At 29.1% G+C, this 25,000-nt stretch overlaps 1 protein-coding gene across 2 annotated transcripts in view; it reads right to left on the bottom strand.

Moving 5' to 3' along the window:
- The window catches only part of LOC101234658 (uncharacterized), a 119,733-nt gene that overhangs the window by 46,624 nt on the left and 48,109 nt on the right, over positions 1 to 25,000 (bottom strand). For both annotated transcript variants that reach the window (XM_065798252.1, XM_065798253.1), the window contains exons 4-5: positions 20,641 to 20,804; positions 1,686 to 1,884 (exon numbers count right to left, since the gene is read on the bottom strand). In XM_065798252.1, coding sequence (XP_065654324.1) covers positions 1,686 to 1,884; positions 20,641 to 20,804 — 363 coding nt within the window. The remainder of the gene's footprint in view (positions 1 to 1,685; positions 1,885 to 20,640; positions 20,805 to 25,000) is intronic.

Here is a 25,000-nt window from a genome sequence, read left to right as displayed (position 1 = left end):
GATATTATTCTTTAAAGTATTTTACTCAGATGAAAGCATTCTTTAAAGTATAGGACAATTGAACCAATGTTTTTTAAAAGGGTATCTTTGTTCAAAACCCATTTTTGAAAAAAATAAAAAAAACTTTATATCTTTTTCTAATAAATATACAGGATTTGTAATAATTTTCTTAAATATGCATGCAAAATTAACATCTTAATGCACTTTGATAATTTATATAACTTTTAGTTAATTAAAAATTGATGTTTGAAATTTCAAAAAATTTGCCTTTTTAAAAAAAAAAAATTTTTAAAGGGCGAAAGTCCAAGCTTTTTATTCCAATTCTTCCTCAGTCACTATAGAGAGATCTTCAGTTTTTTATTTAGTAGCTAACCAAGAGTACAGCTTGTTATAAATCTCATGAAATTCTTCAGAAAAATTTTTTTTAATTTGGTAAGGTCATTTACCTTCACCTTTTTTTCCACTACCTTTTTTAGTTGTAACCTTGCCACTTGGGTAAGCCTAACTGTTCACCTGTGTTACAGCATCAGTATGTTTAGCCATAAAAGAAGTATGACCGACCAAATCATTTATTTTGGGGAATGCCTTGATGGAGGCTTTTTTATTATGGTCAAATACAAAATAAAGTAGGTTACCAGTAAAAAAGTGAATCTTTCTTTCTTTTAGAGTATTTTTACCTGTAATTTCTGTAGAAACACAAGACTTTTGATGTAATGTTTGATACTCCAATTCATCTACTATTTCTTTCACAGTAAACACCTAGACAAACTAAGTCTAAGTATTTGCTTAGTATTAGGGAAGGAATATTAGATATAAGTAAGGTATAAGCTAGGTATAAGCCAAATAAAATACCTGACCCAGGTACTTTGAGTTATGCTATAATATAATATTTTGAAATATTCAACATTTAATGTAAACATTCATTCAAAATGATCTAGATGTATTGAAAAATTGAACTTTACCTGCAAGTAAACTCAGTTTACTTTAATGGAACATCATTTTCCTTGTGATTAATGTATAATAGTTTCATTAAATGAGCTTGTTTAATCTTCTTATGCTTGTATTCGCTTTCTTTCTTTTTTCTCGGACTGGGAATATCATGACCCTCCATGACAAAACTATTTATTATATTTAAAAAAAACCAACAACAATGTAAAACTAGACAGCAACAACTGTAGCTAATAGTTGACTTTTTTTTTCTCAGATTAAAAGTCAACTATTAGCTTTATTTGTATAAGAAGATAAAATTCAAACAAAGTTTAAAAAGAAGAAGAATCAAAGAATACTAACTATTAAAAAAACAGATTTTGCTAAATTTTAAAAAGCACTGATTCAACCCTTTTAAAAAACACTGATTCAATTGTGATGTCTCTGACATGGTATTTTAGACTAGTTCTAAGCAAAAATTTGATTCGTATTATGCATCATTATTGCCTTACCTTGGAGGTCAACTGTTATTTTTATCGTTGAATTGACCTTGTTATTTCAAAAATTTTTGAAATAACAAGGTCATTTCACTTACAATACTTTTAAAGTGATACAATATTTTTCAAGTGCATTATTTTCAAATAACTCTAAATAATTATTTTAATTTTTATTGTTACTATTAATTATTAATATACTTTTATTATAATTTATTATTATAAAGTATTATTTTTATCTAACAAGTTATGCAAACTACTTACAACAAACTTAAATTTATTTGTTTCAAGAAACCATTGTGCAGTCAAATTAAACACCATTCCACTAGCTGAAAATGAATGTTCTTTGTACTTCATTAATTTTTCGTTAAAGTAAATTATTAAAGTAATGTTTTCTGAATCTGCTGTTGAAGCAAAATTATCATTCCTGACGCTAGTTACAGATGTAATAACATTTTTATCTCTAAAATAAGTTAACCAAACATATATATATATATATATATATATATATATATATATATATATATATATATATATATATATATATATATATATATGCAAATATATGTGAAAATATACAAATAGTTCAAGATGGTTTCATCATAAACAGAGATGTCCATGCAACAAATATTTCTTGACTTAGTAAAAGAAAACCATTTTGAAAAAAAAAGGATTACGACATTCGACATGTTCAAACTACAAGTTTGATTGCATGTTCGAATGTTAGGTCCATTCAGGTTTTACATGGTTTGCTCAGGAGCTTTGATCATTTTATGAAGGTAGTTGTCCTCATGATCTTAACTTGGAAGGAATCAAAGTTAAACAAAAGCACAACATTGCTGAATGAAGGAAAAGCAAAACTACAAGAAACTATCCAAGGTAAAACAGGAATAAAATGGGATTTTGCAGAATCCACTGGACATGGGGGATTACAACAACTGGAAAAGTTGCCAGAAAACCTTAAAATAATACTGTATTGAGAAAGGTAATTACAGATCACATATCAAGTCAAACAGACCGCAAACTAGTTGAAAAGTATGGCGTGCTTCTTTCCACAATTCTGAGAGCAATGTCATCTGGCAAAAAAATTAATATTGACCTATACAAACAAATGTGTCAGGAGCTAAACATCTTGCTTTTATAAGAATTTTACTGGGTAAGAATAACTTAAACGCTGCACAAAATTTTTGCTCATAGCCTGGAGTTGATAGAAATCAAAGATCCTATCAGTTTGAAATCTTGGAGTGAAGAAAAATATTTGGAAGGAAAATTTGGAATGGAAGGTAATAAAAAGCGTTTCAGATACTTCAGGGAAAAACTCAAGAAATATTAATCAATTGGTCAACATAGAAGATTGCTTCAAAAGACTTTGGGAATGACCCATTAGTTAAGAACGGAACAAAGGGCGTCTGTTTTGCAAAAACTGTTTAGATTGAGGGCATTCTAAATGCTCATGTATGTGCAGAAGTGCATTAGACAATGATATCTTAAACAATCTTTTTGTTTCTAAATAAATTATAAAATTTAATCCTTAGGTTTCAACCTCAAGATGGCAACTTTAAAACTCATTTTCTTCAAAAACCGCTGATAGGACCAACTTAAGCATTGCAGCAAATAAAAGTTTTTATTTTGTAGTTTGGAATCATATAAGGTTTAGTATGGCGCCTTTAGCGGTTTTAGAGATAATGACTGAAATATTTAAAAACTAAAGCAAAATCATGTGCAAATATTCACAGTTTTTATATCACTATTTATGAAAATTATCTAATTTCTTCCTGAAATACTATCATTATTAGCAAGAAAAATGTATTTTTATGTTTTTATTATTGTTAAATAATAATTTTTCAAGTTTTAGATCAATCTTTTTTTTTTCATCACTTTTTTTCGAGTATACTCAAAAACTCTGTTAAGTTTTAAATTGTTTTTTTTCTTTCAAATTGTTCAACTTTGTATTGCTGTAACTTTTTAAAAAGAAAAAAACTTTAACATTTTTTTTAACTTAAATCTGCATGCCATTTAAGTATACAAAAATTAAGTTTAATTCTAATTTCAAAATGTTAAATACTTTACTCATGTCCACCATTTAAACCACTGTGAGATGTGCTCTCAACTGATTCCCATTTTATAGGGAATTCTATAAATCCAAATAGAACATTCTATAAACCCAAATATTTTTTTTTATTAATATTAGGAACCTATTTAATATTCAAGGGTCTTGAGCCATCTCTAAAAATATTTTTTATTCCAAAAACTTCTAAATTCAGTGTTATTTTATCATGTAAAACACATTAAAGTGTAAAATGCAGATATTTTTCAAAAATGCTGTTTTTTGAACCACCCTAATGAAAAAACAAAGTTTGATGGAGGCTACAGAAGGAGAAACCTGGATGAAAATTAGAGAAAAAATAAGGTAGATAAGTTAAAAATTAAGAATTAGAGAGACAGAAAAAATTAAAAGTTTTTGTGTCACATGACTCCACTACAGAAGAGCTTAAATTCAGTAGTGAGGAAGAAAAGTCATATGAGGACTCTAAAATCAGGGAAAAAGAAGATTTCCAGGGTAACAGTCGGAAAAGTTGTTATTTTTAAAAACTAAAACTTTTTTGCTGAAAGTAAATAATTATAAACAGGTAGAAAAATATTATCAATTGAGTATCACCTAGGTACAAGTCTGAAGTTGTGATAAATCTGGCAGTGAATGTTGACAAACTCATTGAATGTACTACAATTCCATCAACAAGGTTTAATGTTGTTGTACAACTTTATTTGGAAATTTTAAGAGAAGTTTTTAAGGCTGGAGGTGCAGAAATAGATAATATACCTTTATCTTGAAACACACTTCATAGAAAGAAGTTTAAATACATAGAACATGAAGGAGATTTTGAGAGATTTCAATCATCAATTATCTTAAATGCCGGCAGATTTTACTTTATTTTCATACTAAACTTTTTGAACAGATTATCCCAAGATTTAATATTATTCAAATTGAGCAGCTTGCAGTCTCAGTGAGCTCCTCAGATGACAACTCTATGGAAAACCATTTTTTAGGTGTTGTTCAATGTTCCTAAAGGGAGTTTGCTCCCCTTAAATGGAGTTTAAATGTTCCCCTTAAAGGGAGTTGACCAAGCAGAACAAGAGAACAATTTCTTAGAATATTATAGATGTAAAGAGCAGATCATAGGTATATGTTGTGATCCAACTGCAAGCAATACAGGCGAAGTTGATGGAGCAGTTCAAATTTTTACAGATATTTTAAAAGTTGCAATGTTGTGGATAATGTGTGGGAGGCAAATATATGAAGTATATGTATCTTATTATATGGCTGCTCTTACTGGTGAGAAACCAAAGGTCTAAGAAGGTGTCTTTATGAAAACTAAAGAAAAGGTTGCCTGAAATCTGCAAGAAACTTGATGATGAGAAAAATTTATGCAAATTGGAAAAAGAGATGATCTAAAGATTGTCTTTGTTTTGTTACAGAGGAAGCTAAGACAATTTGCGCGCTGTTGCAAAAGAAGCTAAGACAATTATGACAAATGCAACTACTGAACTTTTTTCTAGGAATGATTATGGAATAGTATGTAAACAAGCCTTCTGCTTCCTTCGAGTAGAAATACAAGATTTTAAGTTCAATTAACTTGGCGCCTGCCATGAGACAAGTTTTTAGCAGTTGCTATCTTCATCCCCACTCTTTATATGACCAAAAATATCAGTAATACCTTGAGCCAATAAGATGCACTGCAGATGAAAGACACAAGTTTGTAAATTGCAATTTGCTATGTTCCACTGTTCTCAAAAAAATTTTTTGGGTTCCAGGTTCCAGGCTCCTTACAATAATTTGAAAGCTATCTAGACACCTTATGCTTTGAGAAAGGTCAACAAGAAGGTTGGAAATGCTTTGCTTCTGAGCATGGGACTTATTTCAATCATATATTAGGCTGGCGCAGATGTATTTTTATGACATTGTTTTCCAGTTTAGGATGTTTAATGCTGGACCTTCTTGACTCAATGCATGGGTTTTGCTTATGTCTCTGTTTTTATGACTAGGCAATTCATTCTATTATCTCCTAATGAGGGTACAGCTCTAAAACTCAGTTTTATGGTTGTGAGGCCAGTTGGTAATCAGGTTTCCCGAACTCTGTGGTAGCTCTCAGAGAGGCTGATTCCATTAACAGCTGAAAATAATCAAAGTATTAACAGTGCCATGTTATGCATGGATAGTGTCCCTGTTTGTGCTTTTGGTGTGCATTGCGGAGGCCACATATGGAGCCCTTTGTTACAGTGTAGGGTGTATTAATAGTAATGAGGCAATTGCTTCGGGTATTAAACAGTGTACTGAGTACTATCTATGCATTGAGTCAAGTTCTTTAACAAAGTTAAAAATAAATAAAGTACCAAAAACTATAAAACACAAAAAATCATCGTCATCACTAAGTTCTCTAAACCATCTAAATCATTCACTAATATTCGTGGTCTTTGAAGTAACTTTTCTTCTGTTGAGTCTTATCTCTTGCAAAGTTCACCAGACCTACTTGCTCTTTGTGAGACTAATTGGAGTTCAGCTGTCTCATCTTGTGATCTTAGTGTTGATGGTTATCTTCCTTTAATTTGTAAAGACTCTAATAGTCTCATGCTTGGCCTGGGCATTTACATTTGTAGGAATTTACCCATTTGTTAGGAAACTATGTCATAAGAATTCACCCAATTGTAGGGAAACACCAAAACATTGTTGTTGGTGACTTTAATGCTCATCACACTGAATGGCTTGGCTCTAGTGTCAGTGACTCTGCAGGCATTAAAGCCCACAACTTTTGCTTTTTTCAATCCCTAACTCAAATAGTCAACTTTCCATATCGCTTTCCAGACAACCTGAATCATTTACCTTCTCTACTCGACTAATGTCTTGTTCCTGATCCTAGTCAGTGCTCAGTCTCTCCACATTCATCCTTAGATGTTTCTGATCACAGTTTGATCTCTCTAAAACTAAATCTCATTCTTCATCATCTGAATCCCCCTATCATTGTACCTCTTACAACTACCTTAAAGCTGACGGGGATTCTTTCTGTGATTTTCTTCATGAAGGCGCTTCGGTAGCAAATCTTTCATCTTCCTGTCGACAAATGTGCTTCTTAGATAACTTCTGGATTCAGGCTGGCAAGGAAAATTTTATTTTCTCTCGACAATTCCAGGTCAAGCCTCAATCTCCTCCATGGTTTTCCTTGCATTGTGCAGCTGCGATTGCCAATCGAAACTTTTACTTCCATATCTATGAGCAAAATAATTCTCCACGAAACAGATGTCTGTTTATTACTGCTAGAAACCATTTTAAAAAGATTTTGTCTAACGCCAAAGCCCACTATTCTCAGATCATGAAGTCTTATATTTCATCACAAAAATTAGACTCTACCTAACAAACAGGTTGATCCATTGCTTGACATTTGTATCGCTTCAGCTTCTGTATCTAAAGTGATTTCCTGCTTAGACTCTTCTACAGCTTGTGGCCCAGACAACATACTTGTTATAGTCTTACTGAAGTGTTCTCCGGAACTAACGTCTATACTTTCAAAACTATTTAACAAGTGCTTATCAGAGTCTTGTTTTCCAGCCTGCTGGAAAGCGGCATCTGTTATCCCTATCTTCAAAAATTCTGGAGAGCGATCTGATTCGTCTAACTACCGTCCCATTAGTCCTTTCCCTATCATAAGCAAGGTTTTTGAATCTTTAATTAACAAACACTTAATTTCTCATCTTGAATCTAATAACTTACTTTCTGATCATCAATATGGATTTCAATCTTCTCGTTCAACAGCTGATTTGCTAACAGTAATAACCGATAGGTTTTATGGTGTGTAACTAGTAACACCTTTAAGATTATTGAATCCTTCCTTTCCAATTGTAGTATAAAAGTTGTCCTTGATGGACAGCACTCTTCTTCTCATTCTGTAACTTCAGGGGTTCCTTAAGGTTCTATCCTTGACCCTATACTCTTTTTAGTTTACATTAACGATCTTCCAGATATTCTCACATCTAAGGTAGTATCATCAGCATTACTTGCTGATGATACTACCATTTATTCTTGTCGTGATAAGAAACCAACACTCTCTGATTGCTTGGAAGAGGCATTTGAGCTTGAAAAGAATCTCACTTCTGCTACACCATGGGGCTCACAGTGGCTGGTTTCAATACAGATAAAACTCAATTTTTTTTAGCCAATCGTTATCGCAATAAGTTAGATCTTTCTATATTTATGAATGGTGATGTACTTGATAAGTCAGTTGATATATCTCCATAAATCTCAAATCCATCCTTGTATGGAATACTGTTGCCATATCTGGGGCGTGTCTTTTAATGCGCAGTGGGCCCAGAGGTGGAAATAGAGAAAAAATATTTCTTTGAGAAAGTCTATAAAAATTGTTTATTCAGAAAGTCTGATAAATTTGTGGATAAATAATAAAAAAATTATGTTTCTAGCTAATTTCTAAGTGATGATATGCAATTTTGATGTTGATGAATTTTCAATTTTTTTGTGTATCTATAAAAGTTTAGTAAATTCGGTTAGTTTCCATTCAAAATGAACTTACCAACATGAAAATTGATAAACCACTTATGTAAAAGTTTTTATGTTGATATAGTATATTTTTTTAAATAAATAAATTAAAAATATATTGTTTTTTTTAATTTTTTTTTCTTCAAAGCTTTTAAAACTTAATTATGCACTTATATTATATATTTATGTTGTTGTTTTTTACAAAAAATCAGATTAAATCTTAGGTTTTTTTAAAAGTGCTAACTTGCCTCTACTGTGTCATACATTTTTTTTAATATTTAACATTTCTTCTTTTCAAATATTTTAAGGAGAACTGAGGAAAGTTAGCATTTTTTTTTATTTACATGATTTAAAAAAGTTGAATAGTGATTATTATTTTTTTCTTAAAATATGTGAATATTTTATTTTTGGTTACAAATATGAAAATTTTTTATATTTTTTATTTGGTTATTTAATATGATTTTGTGTTTGATTCAGCAGAAGTAAAGTAAAATAAAAAATAAATGTAATGGAGGAAAATAAAAATGTAAAATACATCACAGAAATAGATTTATTCACACAATTTGTTAAAGCTCACAAAACTGTTAAGTCAAATTCAGTAACATATTGATCGATCATCAGAAGAAACTTGGATGCTGCACAAAAAGCTAGTTAATAAGGATGGTATTATTCCAATGAAAACTGGAGATTTTGCCACACGAAAAGGACTTATTAAAAAACCACAAACCAAATTTGATCAAAAAAGCATATGTATAACACATTCATATATAAATAGCACTACCTGGTTTTTAAAACTACTTTATCGGTGTCATATAGATTATAGACTTTGGATTACAAAAACTGGACCACTTGGTAAACCAATACATAACCCAAATAACAGGGTTATTACTAAAATAAAGGAAAACATTGGACTACAATTAGATATGTTGTAACTCTGGTGAGAAGGGAGGGACATCTACAACAGGGTCACAAGGCCAAAAAATTTTTTCTGAAGAACTAATTTCTAGCATAAATAATCTATGCTCTCCTATGAACAAAGACAGCATGTTACTACGAATTCTCAAATTAGTATAATACTTCGTATAGTTACTTATCAGCATAAAATTAAAATACACAAATTTCAAGAGTTATACAATAATGCTACACTTAACATTATTACAAATATGCCATGGGCACAAATTAACCACACTCTTCATGGAGTCCTTCATCATTCAGCTGATTTAATAACTCTTAATGATGGTTATGGCCTTGGCAATTTATCGGAGGAAGATCTTGAAGCAAACAACAAAGATATTAGAAACTATTTAAAACTTCACTCTCGTAAGACATCACATCTAGAACAACTTACAGATGTAATGAGTCGTCTTTTAGAGAGATCAGATCCTTGTGTTTTAAACCAAATTATCCATTTGCATCCTCCAAAGTTATGCCAAGATTGTGGTTCAAATGAGCATACAAGCAGATCTCATGAGCGTATATTTTCAAAACCAAAGAGATATTTTGATGATATGTTTTGAAACCTTATTTATGAATAACTATAAAGTTATTAACATTTTTTACTGTTATAACTTTTTATCTTTAAAAATATGTTTTTATCTTCAAATATATGTTGCAAGTTCAATTCATTTGAACTCTTTCCTTATAATTTTATTATACTTACATTATTTTAAATCCAAATTCGACAGAATACTTGTTTTTAAATACTAAACTTCTTATCAATAGAGCAGTAGAAACCAGACCCCATATTATTTAAATTTTTGAATTTTCTTTTCTTTAAGTATATCTAATAAATTACTTTTTAATTGTCATGTAAAAAAAAATTTAACTTTGAGTATTTATCAAAAAGTACTAATTTATCAAAAATGACCAAATATGGTAATTTGAACCCAGTCCACAAATTTAGTTTAATATTAAAAAATAAAATTTTCCTATAACCAGCAAAAAAATATCTTTCTAAAAAGTCCTCAATGAGTTTTCTAGGATTTCCTAATCATTAGTTATGATCCTATTTCCAAAACTTTGGCTTCTGGGCCCATTGTATTGTAATGATGCCTTTTCTCTTTTATACAAGGTTCAAAAACGCATTGTGAACATAGTTTGACAAGTTTAATTTAAAATTTAAACTAACGGGTGATGAGGAAGTTATTGGACAAAATAAAAACGTCAATAACTTATTTATAAATAAAAAAACAAACTACTATTATATTTTTTTAAATAAAGCATTTATCTTTTAATAAAAATATATTATTTTTTATATGAAAAAACACCACCATCTGCAATTGATCTCAATTTTGCTCTGACGCCTTTCATATGCGACTGTAAAACGTTTAAATCAATTTCTTGTAGTTTTAGTTTAATGCGATCAATCAAAACTTGCTCTGTTGAAGCTTGCCAATCTCCCTCGTAAGCCTTCTGTGCCAAACGTCCCCGAAAATTTTCAATTGGTTGTGCTTGAGGCACATTTGGGGGATTGGATTCTTTATCAACCTAATAGACAAATTGGTCCATCCAATTAAGAGAATCTTTAGAATAATGAGAACTTGCTAAATCTGGCCAAAATAAATAGTTAAAGTCTCCATGATACTTTTGAATAAATGGAAGAAGTTGTTTTTCTAAACATTCATTAATATAAATTGATGAATTGATCGCTACAGCCTTGGAAGTGCGAAACTATGGCTCGGACATACCACGGTCAGATATGGCTATCCACATTAATAATTTTTTTGAAAATTTCTCTTTTCCTATAAAACGAACACTTTTTGGGCATGTCTTTTTGTTGTTTGTGTAGTATCCAGAATTTCCAGGCATGTTGTCCCCTGCAAAACAAAAGTATTTTTCGTCATCGATGACTAGAAGCAATTTTGTGTTATAGAGTTGGTTAACTAGTTTCCTGCTTCTTTTCTTTGCCTTTATTTGTTGTTCTATAGTGTATTTTGGAGTCTTTTTACGTTTTCTATATTTAATATTCATTTTTTTTAACTGATGACTAATTGTCGATTGATTTACACCGAATTTAATACCTATTTTTCTCTGACTGACCCCTTTTCGATTGTTGACAAGTCTCGTTAATTCGGCTTTCTTTTCACTAGTCCAGGATGTCGGATGACCAGGGTGCTTTCTATCAGAAAACGATTGAACAGTTTCAAGTCTTTTTAGGTTATCATATATTGTACTTTGAGCAAATCCTTCCTTTTCAAAATGATTTACGATTTTTTTTTTTTTAATATTAGGTTTATTTACAAAAAACATTTTTAGTCGCTTTCAAAAAGATTCTCGTTCAGCTGCATTTAACCTCATTTTAAATAATTGTGTTTCAAATAATAAAGTTTATATTTTATAGAATGTTTATGCCTACGCATAAAACCACAAAAACTAATTATTATGCTCAAATAATGAAATTAGGATTTGTCCGATAACTTCTGCATCACCCGTTAAGAATATGAACAAATAAGAGCTTGAAAAACATTAAAAAAAAATTACATCTTTCAAGAAACTTTTTACCACAATAAAATCTTTGGTTTGCAAACAAACATTAGTTTCATGTTATTTTTGTATTTTTTTTGTTTTTTCAGATTTGTAAATGTAAACTCTGAAGCTTAAATTGTTGCAATAGGAATTCCATATGATTTATACACCTCTAATTGATTTGTTCTGATAGTCCAAAATATAACAAACTTTTATTTTCTATTAATAATGAGCCAGGTTTGCATCAAAACTGTAAAACTTAAATTTTATATCTAGCTCATCCAGTAAATCAGATGTCAGATGGATAAGCATACCTTTCCATATTTTCCACATACAATTCACCTGTTCATTTTAACACAGGTAAGTTGTAATTAGTGGTATGTGTATCCATCTGGTTAATTAGTGGTATGCATATCAGGTTAATTTTTTAGTTGTTTGTATTTTAATAACTGATTTTAAAGTTGATTTTTTTGCAAACTTATGAACTGTAAAGAAAATAAGAGCCTTTTAAGTCTGGAGATCCAACTGATTTTCTGGTAGTGACACACAAATTACAAAAGTAGCTTCCTCAAATAGAAGTCATCTTAGGTAGGGTGACCATATTTTAAAAAGACAAAACCAGGACACAAAAATAGGAATAATAAGAAAGGGGGAAAACTCCGGCTAAGACTGCCTAAATTAGTTGGTGATCTCTGAAAGTCCCAAAACTAGACTAAAGAGGGCTAAATATAAATTTTCTTAAAACTTCATATCCGGACAAAGTGAAGGCTGTTTTTTTAAAAAAACTGATTGTTAAAAACTACTAAAAAAAACAATAAATTTTAACGATAAAAAATTTCAAGTTTACTTTAAAAGGAAGAAATAGTAAATAGTAATAGCCTCTTGTTAATGACGAACAGTTTAAAGATTATAAAAATATGCATAAATTGTTTTTTTTTATTTTTATTTAAACATCTTGGCTTCCAACAAGGCTGCAAGCAACCACTATTTAAAGTTGGAAGTTACTAGAAGAGAAAAAATGAAGATTGTAGAGCAAGATAACGATTGACGAACGACTTAAAGGAATGCAAATTATATGAATCAAGAAAGCAAAATGAAGGAAGCGAATTCCAAAGAACTGATGTTTGTGGAAAAAAACTAGACGAATAAGAGTTTTTGGAGCACTTAGGAACAGACACAGAAAAAGGATGAGACTTAATTGAATGACAAGTAACACGAGAACGAATTTAAGTAGATGGCACAAGAGATGCTAGCTCTTTAGAGCAATGCCCATTATAGTATTTGTAGAAAAAAGAAAGAGAAGCAACATTACGATGATGTGATAATGGTTGGAAGTTGGCTGCAAGAGCTTAATGTAAACTAAAAAGAGTATAGGGCCAATGATAGAACCTTGAAAAACAGCTAAAGTTACAGAATAAGAAGAAGAGTGCTGTCCATTAAGGACAACTTTTACAACGATTGGAAAGAAATATACAATGATTGGAAGGAAGATACAACGATTGGAAAGGAAGGATTTAATAATCTTAAAGGTGTTACCAGTTACACACCATAAGCCGAAAGCTAATGGAGAAGACCAGCATGCTAAACTTTATCAAAAGCTTTAGAAATGTCAAAAGCAATTGCTGTAACCTCTCCACCTTTATCTAATGCAAAATAAAATCTATCGGTTATTACTGTTAGCAAATCAGCTGTAGAATGAGAAGATCGAAATCCAAATTGATTGTCAGAAAGTAAGTTATTAGATTCAAGATGAAAAATTAAGTGTTTGTTAATTAAAGACTCAAAAACCTTGCTTATGATAGGAAGAAGACTAATGGGACGCTAGTTAGACGAATCAGATTGCTCTCCAGAATTTTTGAAGATAGGGATAACAGATGCGGCTTTCCAGCAGGCTGGAAAACAAGACTCTGATAAGCACTTGTTGAATAGTTTTAAGAGTATCGACAACAGCTCTGGAGAACACTTCTGCAAGACAATAACAGGTATGTTGTCCAGCTGTGGAAAAGTCTAGGCAGGAAATTACTTTAGATACAGAAGCTAGAGTGATCTATGTCAAGCAATGGATCAACCTGTTTGTTGGTAATATCAGGTAGAACGCAACTAGTGGAACCAAGAGATGATATTGATGAAAAGTTTTTAGCAAACAATTCAGCTTTGTCTTTAGATGAGGTGACAAAGTCTGAACTATACAAGAGAGGTGGAATTAAAGATTTGACTATATTATTAATAGTATTAAAGATTCTCCAAATGTCACAAGAGCCTAATTTTTGAGATGAGCTAGGAGATTTCATGACCTGAGAATAGCGGGCTTTGACGTTAGACAAAGCCTTTTTTATCAAAAATTTATCGAAAGAACCTTTTTTATCAAAAGAAACTATTTGTTGATGCAGTCAAATCAATTTGTTGATTAGTCTATACGATAACTAATGGTAACTAAAGTGTTGGTAATTCAAAATTAAAAAATAATTTTTTAACTTTTTTTTAATTAAAATAATTAGTTTCAAAACCCAAACAACTGACTGTCATGATGACACTTTTTTAAGACCCTGGTACAGCTTACCTATAATCAGAATAACCCAGGAAAAACAGGGTGTCTGGTCACCCTAGTCCTATGTCATGGAATGTTAGCATTTAAAAATGATAATAATAATAGACTAAAATTAATAGTACAAAATTATTGTTTGCCCTACTACGAAATAGTTGTATGTTTCATTTAAATAAAAAAGTGAAGCGTGTGAAGTTTTGTTCTTTTATTACATTTAAAAAAAAGCAATCCCTTATAAAATATAAAATACAGTAAAATAATAAAAATTTACATGATCAATAATAAGAACGCAAGCTTTTAAGCTATTATAATAGTAGATAAAAAAAATACTTTAGAATTAAAAACATAAACAAAATTTAAAAAAAATTCTGTTATAAATATAAAGATGCCTAATGCAGTTTTATAATAACAAAAAGTGTAAAATAACAATTCATAAATTGTAAAATTTTGAAAGAAGTTTAAAAAAATAGATATATTATCTAATAAAAAACAACTTTTTTAAGTTTTTGTTTGAATGCGAGATAACTAAACTCTTGAGAAGTCAAAGTTTATCATTATTCATTAAGAAATATAATACACGTGTAGTATGTTGCTGCTGCCAATAAAAAGGTTCAAGTTTATTTCTATTAGTACTTCCTCAAGCAATGTTTGCATAGTTTATGCAACAATGGATGAGTGAATTATATAGTTTAAGTAAAGTGTGCTTGTTTAGAAAACTTCTTGCTTTATACGAAATTTTTACGCTTTTTGATATTTTACTAATCAAATTTTTTATGTGATAATTCCGATTTTCTGAAAATCTGACTTAGCAAATTTTATGTGATAAGTCAGATTTTCATCAATATAAATAAAGATAGTTGATGTAAATATAAAAGAGAAGAAGTTTTTGCTTGTAAAAATAATTTTTATTTCTTTCAGTTTACTAAAAAAAAACTATAATTTTTTTAGTAATCTGAAAAAAAAATTAATTTTTAAAAGTAAACCACAATGCAATGCTAAGACCAAGAAAATTCTTTTCTCTGAAATGTTTTTATTTTTATTTTTTTTAAACATCACTTTTATCAAGGCTGCAAGCAACCACTATTAGAGTTGGATGTTACTGAAAGAAAAGATAAAGTTTATAAAGTAAGATAACAATTAACAAAAGACTTATAAGATTGCAAATCATATGAATCAGGAAAACAAGATGAAGGGAGTGAATTTCAAAGACCTGATTCAAGGAAGACCTGTTCAAGGAAAAAAACTAGACAAAAAAGAATTTTAGAAACACTTAGGAACAGTTGCAGTAAGAGGATGAAACTTAATTAAACAATGAGAATGCATTTTTTGATACTAGTCAATGTTGGATTTGTTGAAGAACTTGACTCAAAACAAAGGTAATACTCAGTACATGATTTAATAGTGCTTGCAACAGCCTCATAACTATTAATAAAGCCTAAGCCATAGCAAAGGACTCCAAGTGTGGCCTCAATAATGCACAACAAAAGCACAAACAAGGCCAACATCCATGCACAACATGACATTGTTAGTACCCTGATACATTACAGATGTTGATGAAATCAGCCTCTCTGAGAGCTACCACAGAGTTCTGGAAAACTGACAACCAGCTGACCTCAGAACCACAAAACTAAGATTTAGAGCTGTACCCTCATTAGGAGATAATAGAATGAGTTGCCTAGTCATAAACAGAGACACAAGCAAAACCCATGCATTGAGTCAAGAAAATCCAACGTTTAGAATCCTAAACTGGAAACAATGTATTATAAATACATCTACAACAGCCTAATAGATGAAGAAGGGATGCGAAGCTAGTCAACAGATAGACTTCTGTGCATGACCATGTGTAAACTGCATTAGAACAATTGCTGTGACTATGATACAATCCTGTAACTTTCTAAAAATCTTTCTAATGTGCAATCTTTTAACTTTGTAATCCTTTAACTTTGTAAAAATCTTTACTAATATATAAAAATCAAAAGAAGAAAAAACAAATAATGGTTAAACTTATATTTTCCTAGAAATTAATTTTTTTGTTCCTTACATGATTCTATTTCAAACTTAATTTAATCACTAATAAGATCACTAATCTATACCATTATTTGTTTACAAAATATTTGTATAGGCTTTTTAAAAAATTTTTCCGAATTTCTCACATCCCATCTTAAGTCAAATAACTTCCTGTCAGACAATCAATACGGTTTTCTATCCTCTCGCTCTACGGTTAACTTGCTAACTGATGTAATTGTAACTGAAAGATTTTAACGTGCATTAGATGGAGGCGGAGAGGCTAAGGCTATTGCTCTTGACATATTTAAGGCTTTCAACAAAGTTTGACATGTTGGTCTTTTCCATAAGCTTGTTTTATATGGTGTATCTGGGAAAGTTTTTGAGATTTATCAAATCATCTCTTTCTAACTGCTTCTTCAAAGTCATCCTTGAAGGCCAACACTCTTCTTTATTTCCAGTAACTTCTGGGGTACCTCAAGGCTCCTTAGTCCTATTTTTTTTCTTATCTAGATTAATGATCTTCCCAAAAACCTTATATTTAAACTAGCTCTTTTTGCTGATAACTCAACTCTATACTCCTGCCTCGACAAAAAGTCTTCTCTTTTTGACTGCTTAGAACAGGCAGCCAATTTTGAATCTGATCTCACTGCTGTAACTGATTGGGACTCACAGTGGCTTATAAATTTTAACACTAAAAAATCTCAGCAAACAACTATCACAATACTGTCAACATTCCTATATTGATGAATGGCAACCCTCTTACTGAGTCCTCTTCTTTAAATCTTCTTGGATTATCATTTACTACTAACCTTTCATGGAAACCATATATACAACCAATTGCTAAATTAGCATCTGCTAAGGTTGCTTCTCTTTATCGTGCTTGCCATTTTTTCTCTCCTGATTCCATTCTCTACCTCTACAAATCTCTTATTTGTCCCTGTATGGAACACTGTTATCATATTTGGGCTGGTTCTTCTAATGATGCTCTTTCTCTTCTAGACAAAGTCCAAAAACAAATTGTAAACATTGTTGGACCCGGTCTATCTTCTAAACTTGAACCTCTTTCCATTATTGTAAAGTTGCATCTTTTTCTATTTTCTACAAATACTATCATGGCCGCTGCTCAAAGGAGCTTTTATCTCTAGTTCCATCAACCAAAACTCCTTCTCGCTTGACTCGTCATTTTTCAAAGCCTCATTCTTTTACTGTATCTGTCCCTGCATGCTCCAAAAGCTTTTATTCAATTAGCTTTTTTCCTCACACTTTTTTTCCACAACCCTTTGGAACTCTCTCCCATCTTCATGTTTTCCTCATTCAACCTTCAATTTCAAAAGTCTTCAAAATTTCAAACGTCTTATATCAACCATTTCCTTGCTCTATAACTTTATTCTTTATTTACTAGTAACTCCCAACTTAACAGTGGTTGCTTGCAGCCGCATTGGGAGTAAATTAATTTATTTTAACTTTTATTTTAAAATAAATTTATAAACAAACATTAAATAATAGTTTTGTATGTGCTGACTTGTTTAAATTATAGTTTTGTATGTGCTGATATGTTTAACAAATTGTTAAATATCATTTAAATACCTCAATTAAGACTTTTCAATGCTTAGTTGAAATAAGCATGTATTTTGTGTTTTTTTTTTACACATGTTAAATTAAACTAATAATCAAATAGTACTTAATGGGTTTTGTTTGTTTTTTCTTAAATCTTTATAAATTTTTCTTTTAAGTGAAGTATAATATTCTGAGTTCAGTTTTATAATTAGTAGGTCAGAAATAATTAGGAAAACATTAACATGTTACTTTATAACAGAACAGATTATTTCATCTTAGGCAATTAATAATTGTTAATCAGTGTCATTATTTACATTTTGATGATTATTAAATTTAATTTAAAAATTAAATAGTTAAATTATTATTAAACATTTATTTTTTGGACTAATTATGCTATCATTAACTTATTTAAAACAATTACTAAAACATTAATATTTTAAAATAAATTAATCTATATAAAATATAAAAGTTTTTCATTAGCAACAATATTTTAGAAATCAACAGAAACTTTAAAACTAAAAAAAAATAAAAAATTGAATACTGAAAAAACGATCAGAGCTAATTTTCAGAGAAAAGAAAACTTTCACATTTTGTAAGATTACTTTAATTATTATATGAGTTTCAGTTTGATATATTTAGTAACCAAATTAATTCATGTTAACCACAATAATGTCGTAATAATAATAAAATTTATATGATTTATTTAAATGATGAATTATCAATAATACAGACTGAAAATACTTATTGAGGGTGGAGCAGATTATGTTTATATCCGTTGTAATGGTACCATTGTGTGCTTTAAGTGAACGAAGAGGATCTTTGACTCTTAGTTTACTTCTGACATAAGCATGCAAATACTTTGGGTAAGATTTTGTATTTTTGACAACTTTCTTCTTGTGGTCAGTTACTGCCTTATTAAAGGTCTTCATTATTGCTTAGCAAGCAAGTTTATGTTTTGCTCGAAGTGCCTCATATGTTTTGCAATATACTTAACTCCAGAGCTTTGATAGTTTTAATTACTTCTGGCGTAATCCAAAATAGTTGATTTTTATAAAATAGTGAAGTTGTTGTTGAAATGAATTTATTGACTGCTTCGTTGTAGTTTTTAACTAGAATCTGGAAATTTTTATGCACAGAGCCTCTATTGAAAGTTGTTATCCAATCAGGTTGATAAAGTGTTGTAATCAGCTTTGCTTCAGATAAATTGTTTTTACATTGAGGTAGTTGTTGTGTCATGCCCATTAAGAGCAAAGAGTCCATGTACCATGGCATGTGCTTGACCTTTGGGTGTATCACCTAGTTGATCTGCTTTAGTGATTTCAATGGAGTGGTCTAGTTTGTCTGAGATTATTAGATCAAGCGTGCTACTAAAAGGGACGTCCCAAAATTGGCGATATGCTGGAGAAAAAAACCAGTTGGGTAAGATGACATTTTTGGAATTTTAGATTGGTTGGGTGCTTGTGAGCAATGCTTGCTTCAGTAATTTCTTCTTCGATAGATTTGTAAGATGTTTCTTTAAAATTGAAATCTCTATAAAGAAGCATTAACAAGCAGCCTAGTTTTTGAAGAACAATTTTGCTGTTGATTTGGAAGCTAAAACACAGACTAAGTAGTCATCATTGGAGTTGTGAGTGTAAAAATACAACTAATGAGAATTAGATCCATCCCGATTTCGATCACACACCATATTTATTTAATTTCAGACGAGTTAAGTTGAGCAACATTTGTCTCTTCAGCTAGATACTATCTTTGATGTAGATAGCAATACCGCCTCCTCTGCCACTTCTGTCCCTATGATGTAACCGATATTGATAAAAGCAAATGAAGTTTTTAGAACTGCTTAAACCATATGATGTTCTGTAACACTGATAGATCTCAGAATCGATTTGGTTTTGTTTGTTTAGGTTTTCAAGTATTTTTTTTTTTTTTAACTTTCTATATGGCAAGTTTGACTTGTCAGCACCAATTGCAAAAACATTTGAACAATGTAGTAATGTTAATGTAGATATAAAGATTATTGGATAGTTTAAGTATTTTGTTAATCATGTTGACATGTTGGTTTGCATCAGTGATGATATGCTTGGAGTATATTTTGCTAGCATCATTTTTTCCTCTGAAGTTAGTTTATTATAAAGTATTACTAGAGAGAGAGTTTAAGATGATTTGATATTGGAGATGGAATGATTTAGGATTTAATATCACCTGGTAATTCTGCTGGGGAGCAACATGATAAATGCATCACTGAATTATTTTTTATAGTGTTTAATTGTAGGATATTCGCATGAACAGAAACCGGGTGGCAATGCATTGTTATTGGACAATTTTAATTTTCTTAACCTCAGTACCTCTGATATCAAAGTAGTGAGTGCCAGTAAATTTGTTGTTCTCTCATGGTTCTCTCGTGGTATTTCTTTGTTTAAATTCTTTCTTTTTGTGAGTTCTTTCCTTGCACTGAACTCTGCACAGGTTAAATCAGGTTGAATAAATACATTGTTATGGTCTTTGTTTTTAGCTAGATTCTTGGCTAGTTTTAAGATATCTTTTCTTATTAAACTTTCATTTACAACTTTGACAACTAAAGTTGCATGTTTTTGAGTACTGGCAAATGTTTTGTTAACAGTGTCATTTTCTTCATCCAATTTATATGATATATTCTTCTTGTTTGTTAAGCTATCCATTTTTTGTGCATGATGTTGCTTTGCTCTTATTTGATAAGTTCTCGATACATTATTATTTGGTGGTAGCTGTAGTTCACTTGAAAGATTACAAACAAGATCATAATCATCTTGTTTTCTATGTTCTTCTTCTCGTTTAATTGACTCTTTCAATCTGTATAAGATATATTATTTGCTTTTTGACCTTTTTCTGATTAAAATTTTAAAACTACCATTAAACAGTTAGTTGTTTATTGCCTTTGAGTTTCTGCCTTAGCACACAACTTGGTCATTAACTCGCCAAAATCGTCAGGGTTAGGTTTATATTAAATTTAAAAGCTTATTAATTAAATATTAAAGGGTTAAGGTTATAATATATATTCAACTTGGGTATGGAATAATCTATGCACTTTGAACAAAATGAACTTTTATTCAATAAATACTTACATTTCAATATACGCATAAGAATCATAAACAAATGAAGCAGCTTCACTGTTCTTTACATTTGACACAACATTAAAAGGTATAAGATAGACAATAAGTCTTGTTGGACTATAAGCTACACGTGAATGTGTTATTGCAAACTGAGTTGTTTTGTTTACATAGCCAACCTATTTATAAAAATTATTATTATTATTATTATTATTATATATATATACATATATATATATATATATATATATATATATATATATATATATATATATATATATATATATATATATATATATATATATATATATATATTTATGAGAAACAACTTTTAAAACAGATTATGTATTTTAAGTCAATCAGAATGCTTAATTCGAATTCATGTGGATGAAATATGGAATATGCTACAATTGGATTAAAACGTAAAACGCGCGTTTTGATTGGATTAAAATATGAAAAGCATTTTAGATTTTAAAATAAAAACATTACCTTTTTAAAAAAACTGTTAATATGAGAAATATTATAATTAATGCTTCTCTCGTGAGTACCCACAAAGGGTACTTATGGGAGAAGCAATAAAGAAATGAATTTTATTTAATTTTTTATATTAGTTAGCAAATAAAACATGTAAATGAAAATTACATGCTTTATTCGCTCTCATGTTGTAATAAATGTAACATTATTTTGGTTAATTATTTATATTTTTATTTAGAAAAACGTGGAATACTAGGGGAAGGTATATTATATTTAAATCTTTTACATTTGTGTTCTTAAAAAAAAAAAAAGATCCTCTAAACATAGACAGGATTTTTAGACCGATATGCTTAAAAAAATTCTAGATACGCCACTATGTATAAATATGTATATACATATATACATATATATATATATATATATATATATATATATATATATATATATATATATATATATATATATATATATATATATATATATATATATATATATATATATATATATATAAGGGCCCTGCGAATCACCTTTTATAGTATCAAATCAAATCCGAATCTAATCAGGTGTTGATTTACAAATTGAGTCGAATCTTAAATCAAATCATCATTTTGAGGATATCAATGTTTTAGTTAAACTTAGATTTCCTTAAAATGCTTATTGGAATCGTGATTCAATTCGATTTGCGAATCAAGGGCTGCTTCGAATGTGATTCGATTCGAAACTAAAAATAGTGATTCGCAGGGCCCTAATATATATATGTAACTCTTATATGTTGTCCAAAAGTTTTTTCCATATTTTGTTGACAAAAAGTAAAAATTAAAATGCAAGACCGGAATTCTTTTTATTATTAATTGATAGACTGCCCGCCCCAACCAAACCCTCAGTCGATGTAGCAGCACTCCGTTGCGAGTCAGGCTATTTGTCAGTCAATATAGCAGCACTCCCTTGCGAGTCAGGCTATTTGTCAGTCGATGTAGCAGCACTCCCTTGCTAGTCAGGCTATAAGATAGTCGATGTAGCAACACTCCGCGCATGATTTACAGTAAAAAAAATAAAAATAAAAACATTTTATTAAAAAAAATAAAAATAAAAACATTTTATTAAAAAAAATAAAAATAAAAATATTGTTTATATTGTTAAAAACATTCAAAATGTTTTAAAAACATTCAGAATGTTTTAAAAACATTCAAGAATGTTTTTAAAAACATTCAGAATGTTTTTAAAAACATTCAGAATGTTTTTAAAAACATTCTGGTCAATTAAATTTGCGTTTTTGTGGTTTTTTTAAAAAACGATTAATTTGTAATTAAATTAATGGTTTTGACTTTCGTCCAACACGCAAATGTTGGATGAAAGTCAAAAGTAATTAAAAGTGATGTATATGTTGGCATAAGAATCACTTTTTTCCTTCTGTGTTTCTAAACGCAACAAAATATATAAATATATATATATATATATATATATATATATATATATATATATATATATATATATATATATATATATATATATATATATATATATATATATATATATATATATATATATATATATATGTATATATATGTATATATATAGATATATATATATATATATATATATATATATATATATATATATATATATATATATATATATATATATATATATATATGTATATATGTATATATGTATATATGTATATATGTATGTATATATATATATATATATATATATATATATATATATATATATATATATATATATATATATATATATATATATATATATATATATATATATATATATATATATATATATATATATATATATATATATATATATATATATATACTATGGTTTCCAAAAAACCACATTTATAAAAAACCGCGGTTTTAGTTTTAATTAAAAAAAAACTGCGGTTAAATGTGGTTTTTCTTGTTAAATAATAAAACTTATGTAACTTTATCTTGCATTGTTTATTAAAAAAGTTATGTAAACAAAGTGTTCTAACATGTTTATATTTCAAAATTTAAATTTATAATGACTTGTTTTTATTGTGAAAAATTTTAAAGAAAACTATAGTTTTTAATGATTCATCAGATAATCGTGATCTGATTTTTGTGCAGAAATTAGTGCAGCTTGAATCAATGTGTCTGACATCTGTTGATGTGGGCTTTATAGAGAGAACCGTTTTGTATATTTTTTAAAGATTTTCTGTTCTTTTGCCTGTATTTTGGTACAACAAAAACTCTTGCTTAAGTCATTTGAATTGATCAGTAGATTTGGACAATTTTGTGATGCTATCTTTATTAAGAAGTGCGTTTAATTCATCCTTAAGAGAAATATGTAAACTTTTCAATGTTGTACATGGTGCTTCAACTAGTAGTGGTTTCTCATCATTAGAAGTAATTTCAAAAAACCTAAACACAAGTTTTCCAGCAAAATTTAAAGTATTTTCTAATGAACAACTGAAGGATCTTTTGGGCACCTTAACAACTGCATTGACCGTTAATGCTTTCATAGCTTTTTTAAAAAGAGGAGATCTTATTGAACAATATAAAATCATCAGCAAAATTGACAAAAATAACTTTTCAGTCCATCAGCTTCAACGAAACACCGAGACTTTAAAGCGCAGTCTACGGCCGCGTAGACACACAAAACAACTAAATACACATCTTGTACGAAACTGTGCAGAAAAAAACAACAATTTTAAATATGAACTTTCTTTCCTTTTGGCCCCTTAACTTTATCTGAAATCTAAAATCTATATTTTCATTACAGGGTAGCCTGGTGTGCCACTCTTTGTCAATAACTTGTAAATTTTGTTGATCATGAATAAACCCAACAAACAAACAATATTGACAACTTGATTATAGTAGACACTATAATCAAGAACAAAATCTTGTCCGAACAAAAAAAATTTATAAAAGGTGAACTTTGCTAGGTTATTTCAAAAAGAAATTCTTGAAATTAAGATTTCAAAAAAAAAATTTCTGAAATTCACAGCCCAGGACCCTTGTTTTTTTTTGCAACTTTAATTATACACCACTATATATAAATATACATATATATATATATATATATATATATATATATATATATATATATATATATATATATATATATATATATATATATATATATATATATATATACAAATAATTTTTATACATATATATATATATATATGTATATATATTATATATGTATATATATATATGTATATATATATATATATAATATATATATATATATATATATATATATATATATATATATATATATATATATATATACTATGGTTTCCAAAAAACCACATTTATAAAAAACCGCGGTTTTAGTTTTAATTAAAAAAAAACTGCGGTTAAATGTGGTTTTTCTTGTTAAATAATAAAACTTATGTAACTTTATCTTGCATTGTTTATTAAAAAAGTTATGTAAACAAAGTGTTCTAACATGTTTATATTTCAAAATTTAAATTTATAATGACTTGTTTTTATTGTGAAAAATTTTAAAGAAAACTATAGTTTTTAATGATTCATCAGATAATCGTGATCTGATTTTTGTGCAGAAATTAGTGCAGCTTGAATCAATGTGTCTGACATCTGTTGATGTGGGCTTTATAGAGAGAACCGTTTTGTATATTTTTAAAGATTTTCTGTTCTTTTGCCTGTATTTTGGTACAACAAAAACTCTTGCTTAAGTCATTTGAATTGATCAGTAGATTTGGACAATTTTGTGATGCTATCTTTATTAAGAAGTGCGTTTAATTCATCCTTAAGAGAAATATGTAAACTTTTCAATGTTGTACATGGTGCTTCAACTAGTAGTGGTTTCTCATCATTAGAAGTAATTTCAAAAAACCTAAACACAAGTTTTCCAGCAAAATTTAAAGTATTTTCTAATGAACAACTGAAGG

The sequence above is a fragment of the Hydra vulgaris genome, chromosome 05, assembly GCF_038396675.1.
Source record: "Hydra vulgaris chromosome 05, alternate assembly HydraT2T_AEP".
Classification (NCBI taxonomy): domain Eukaryota; kingdom Metazoa; phylum Cnidaria; class Hydrozoa; order Anthoathecata; family Hydridae; genus Hydra; species Hydra vulgaris.
Note: the sequence above shows the minus strand (reverse complement) of the source record. Positions and strands in the feature narration are given on the sequence as shown.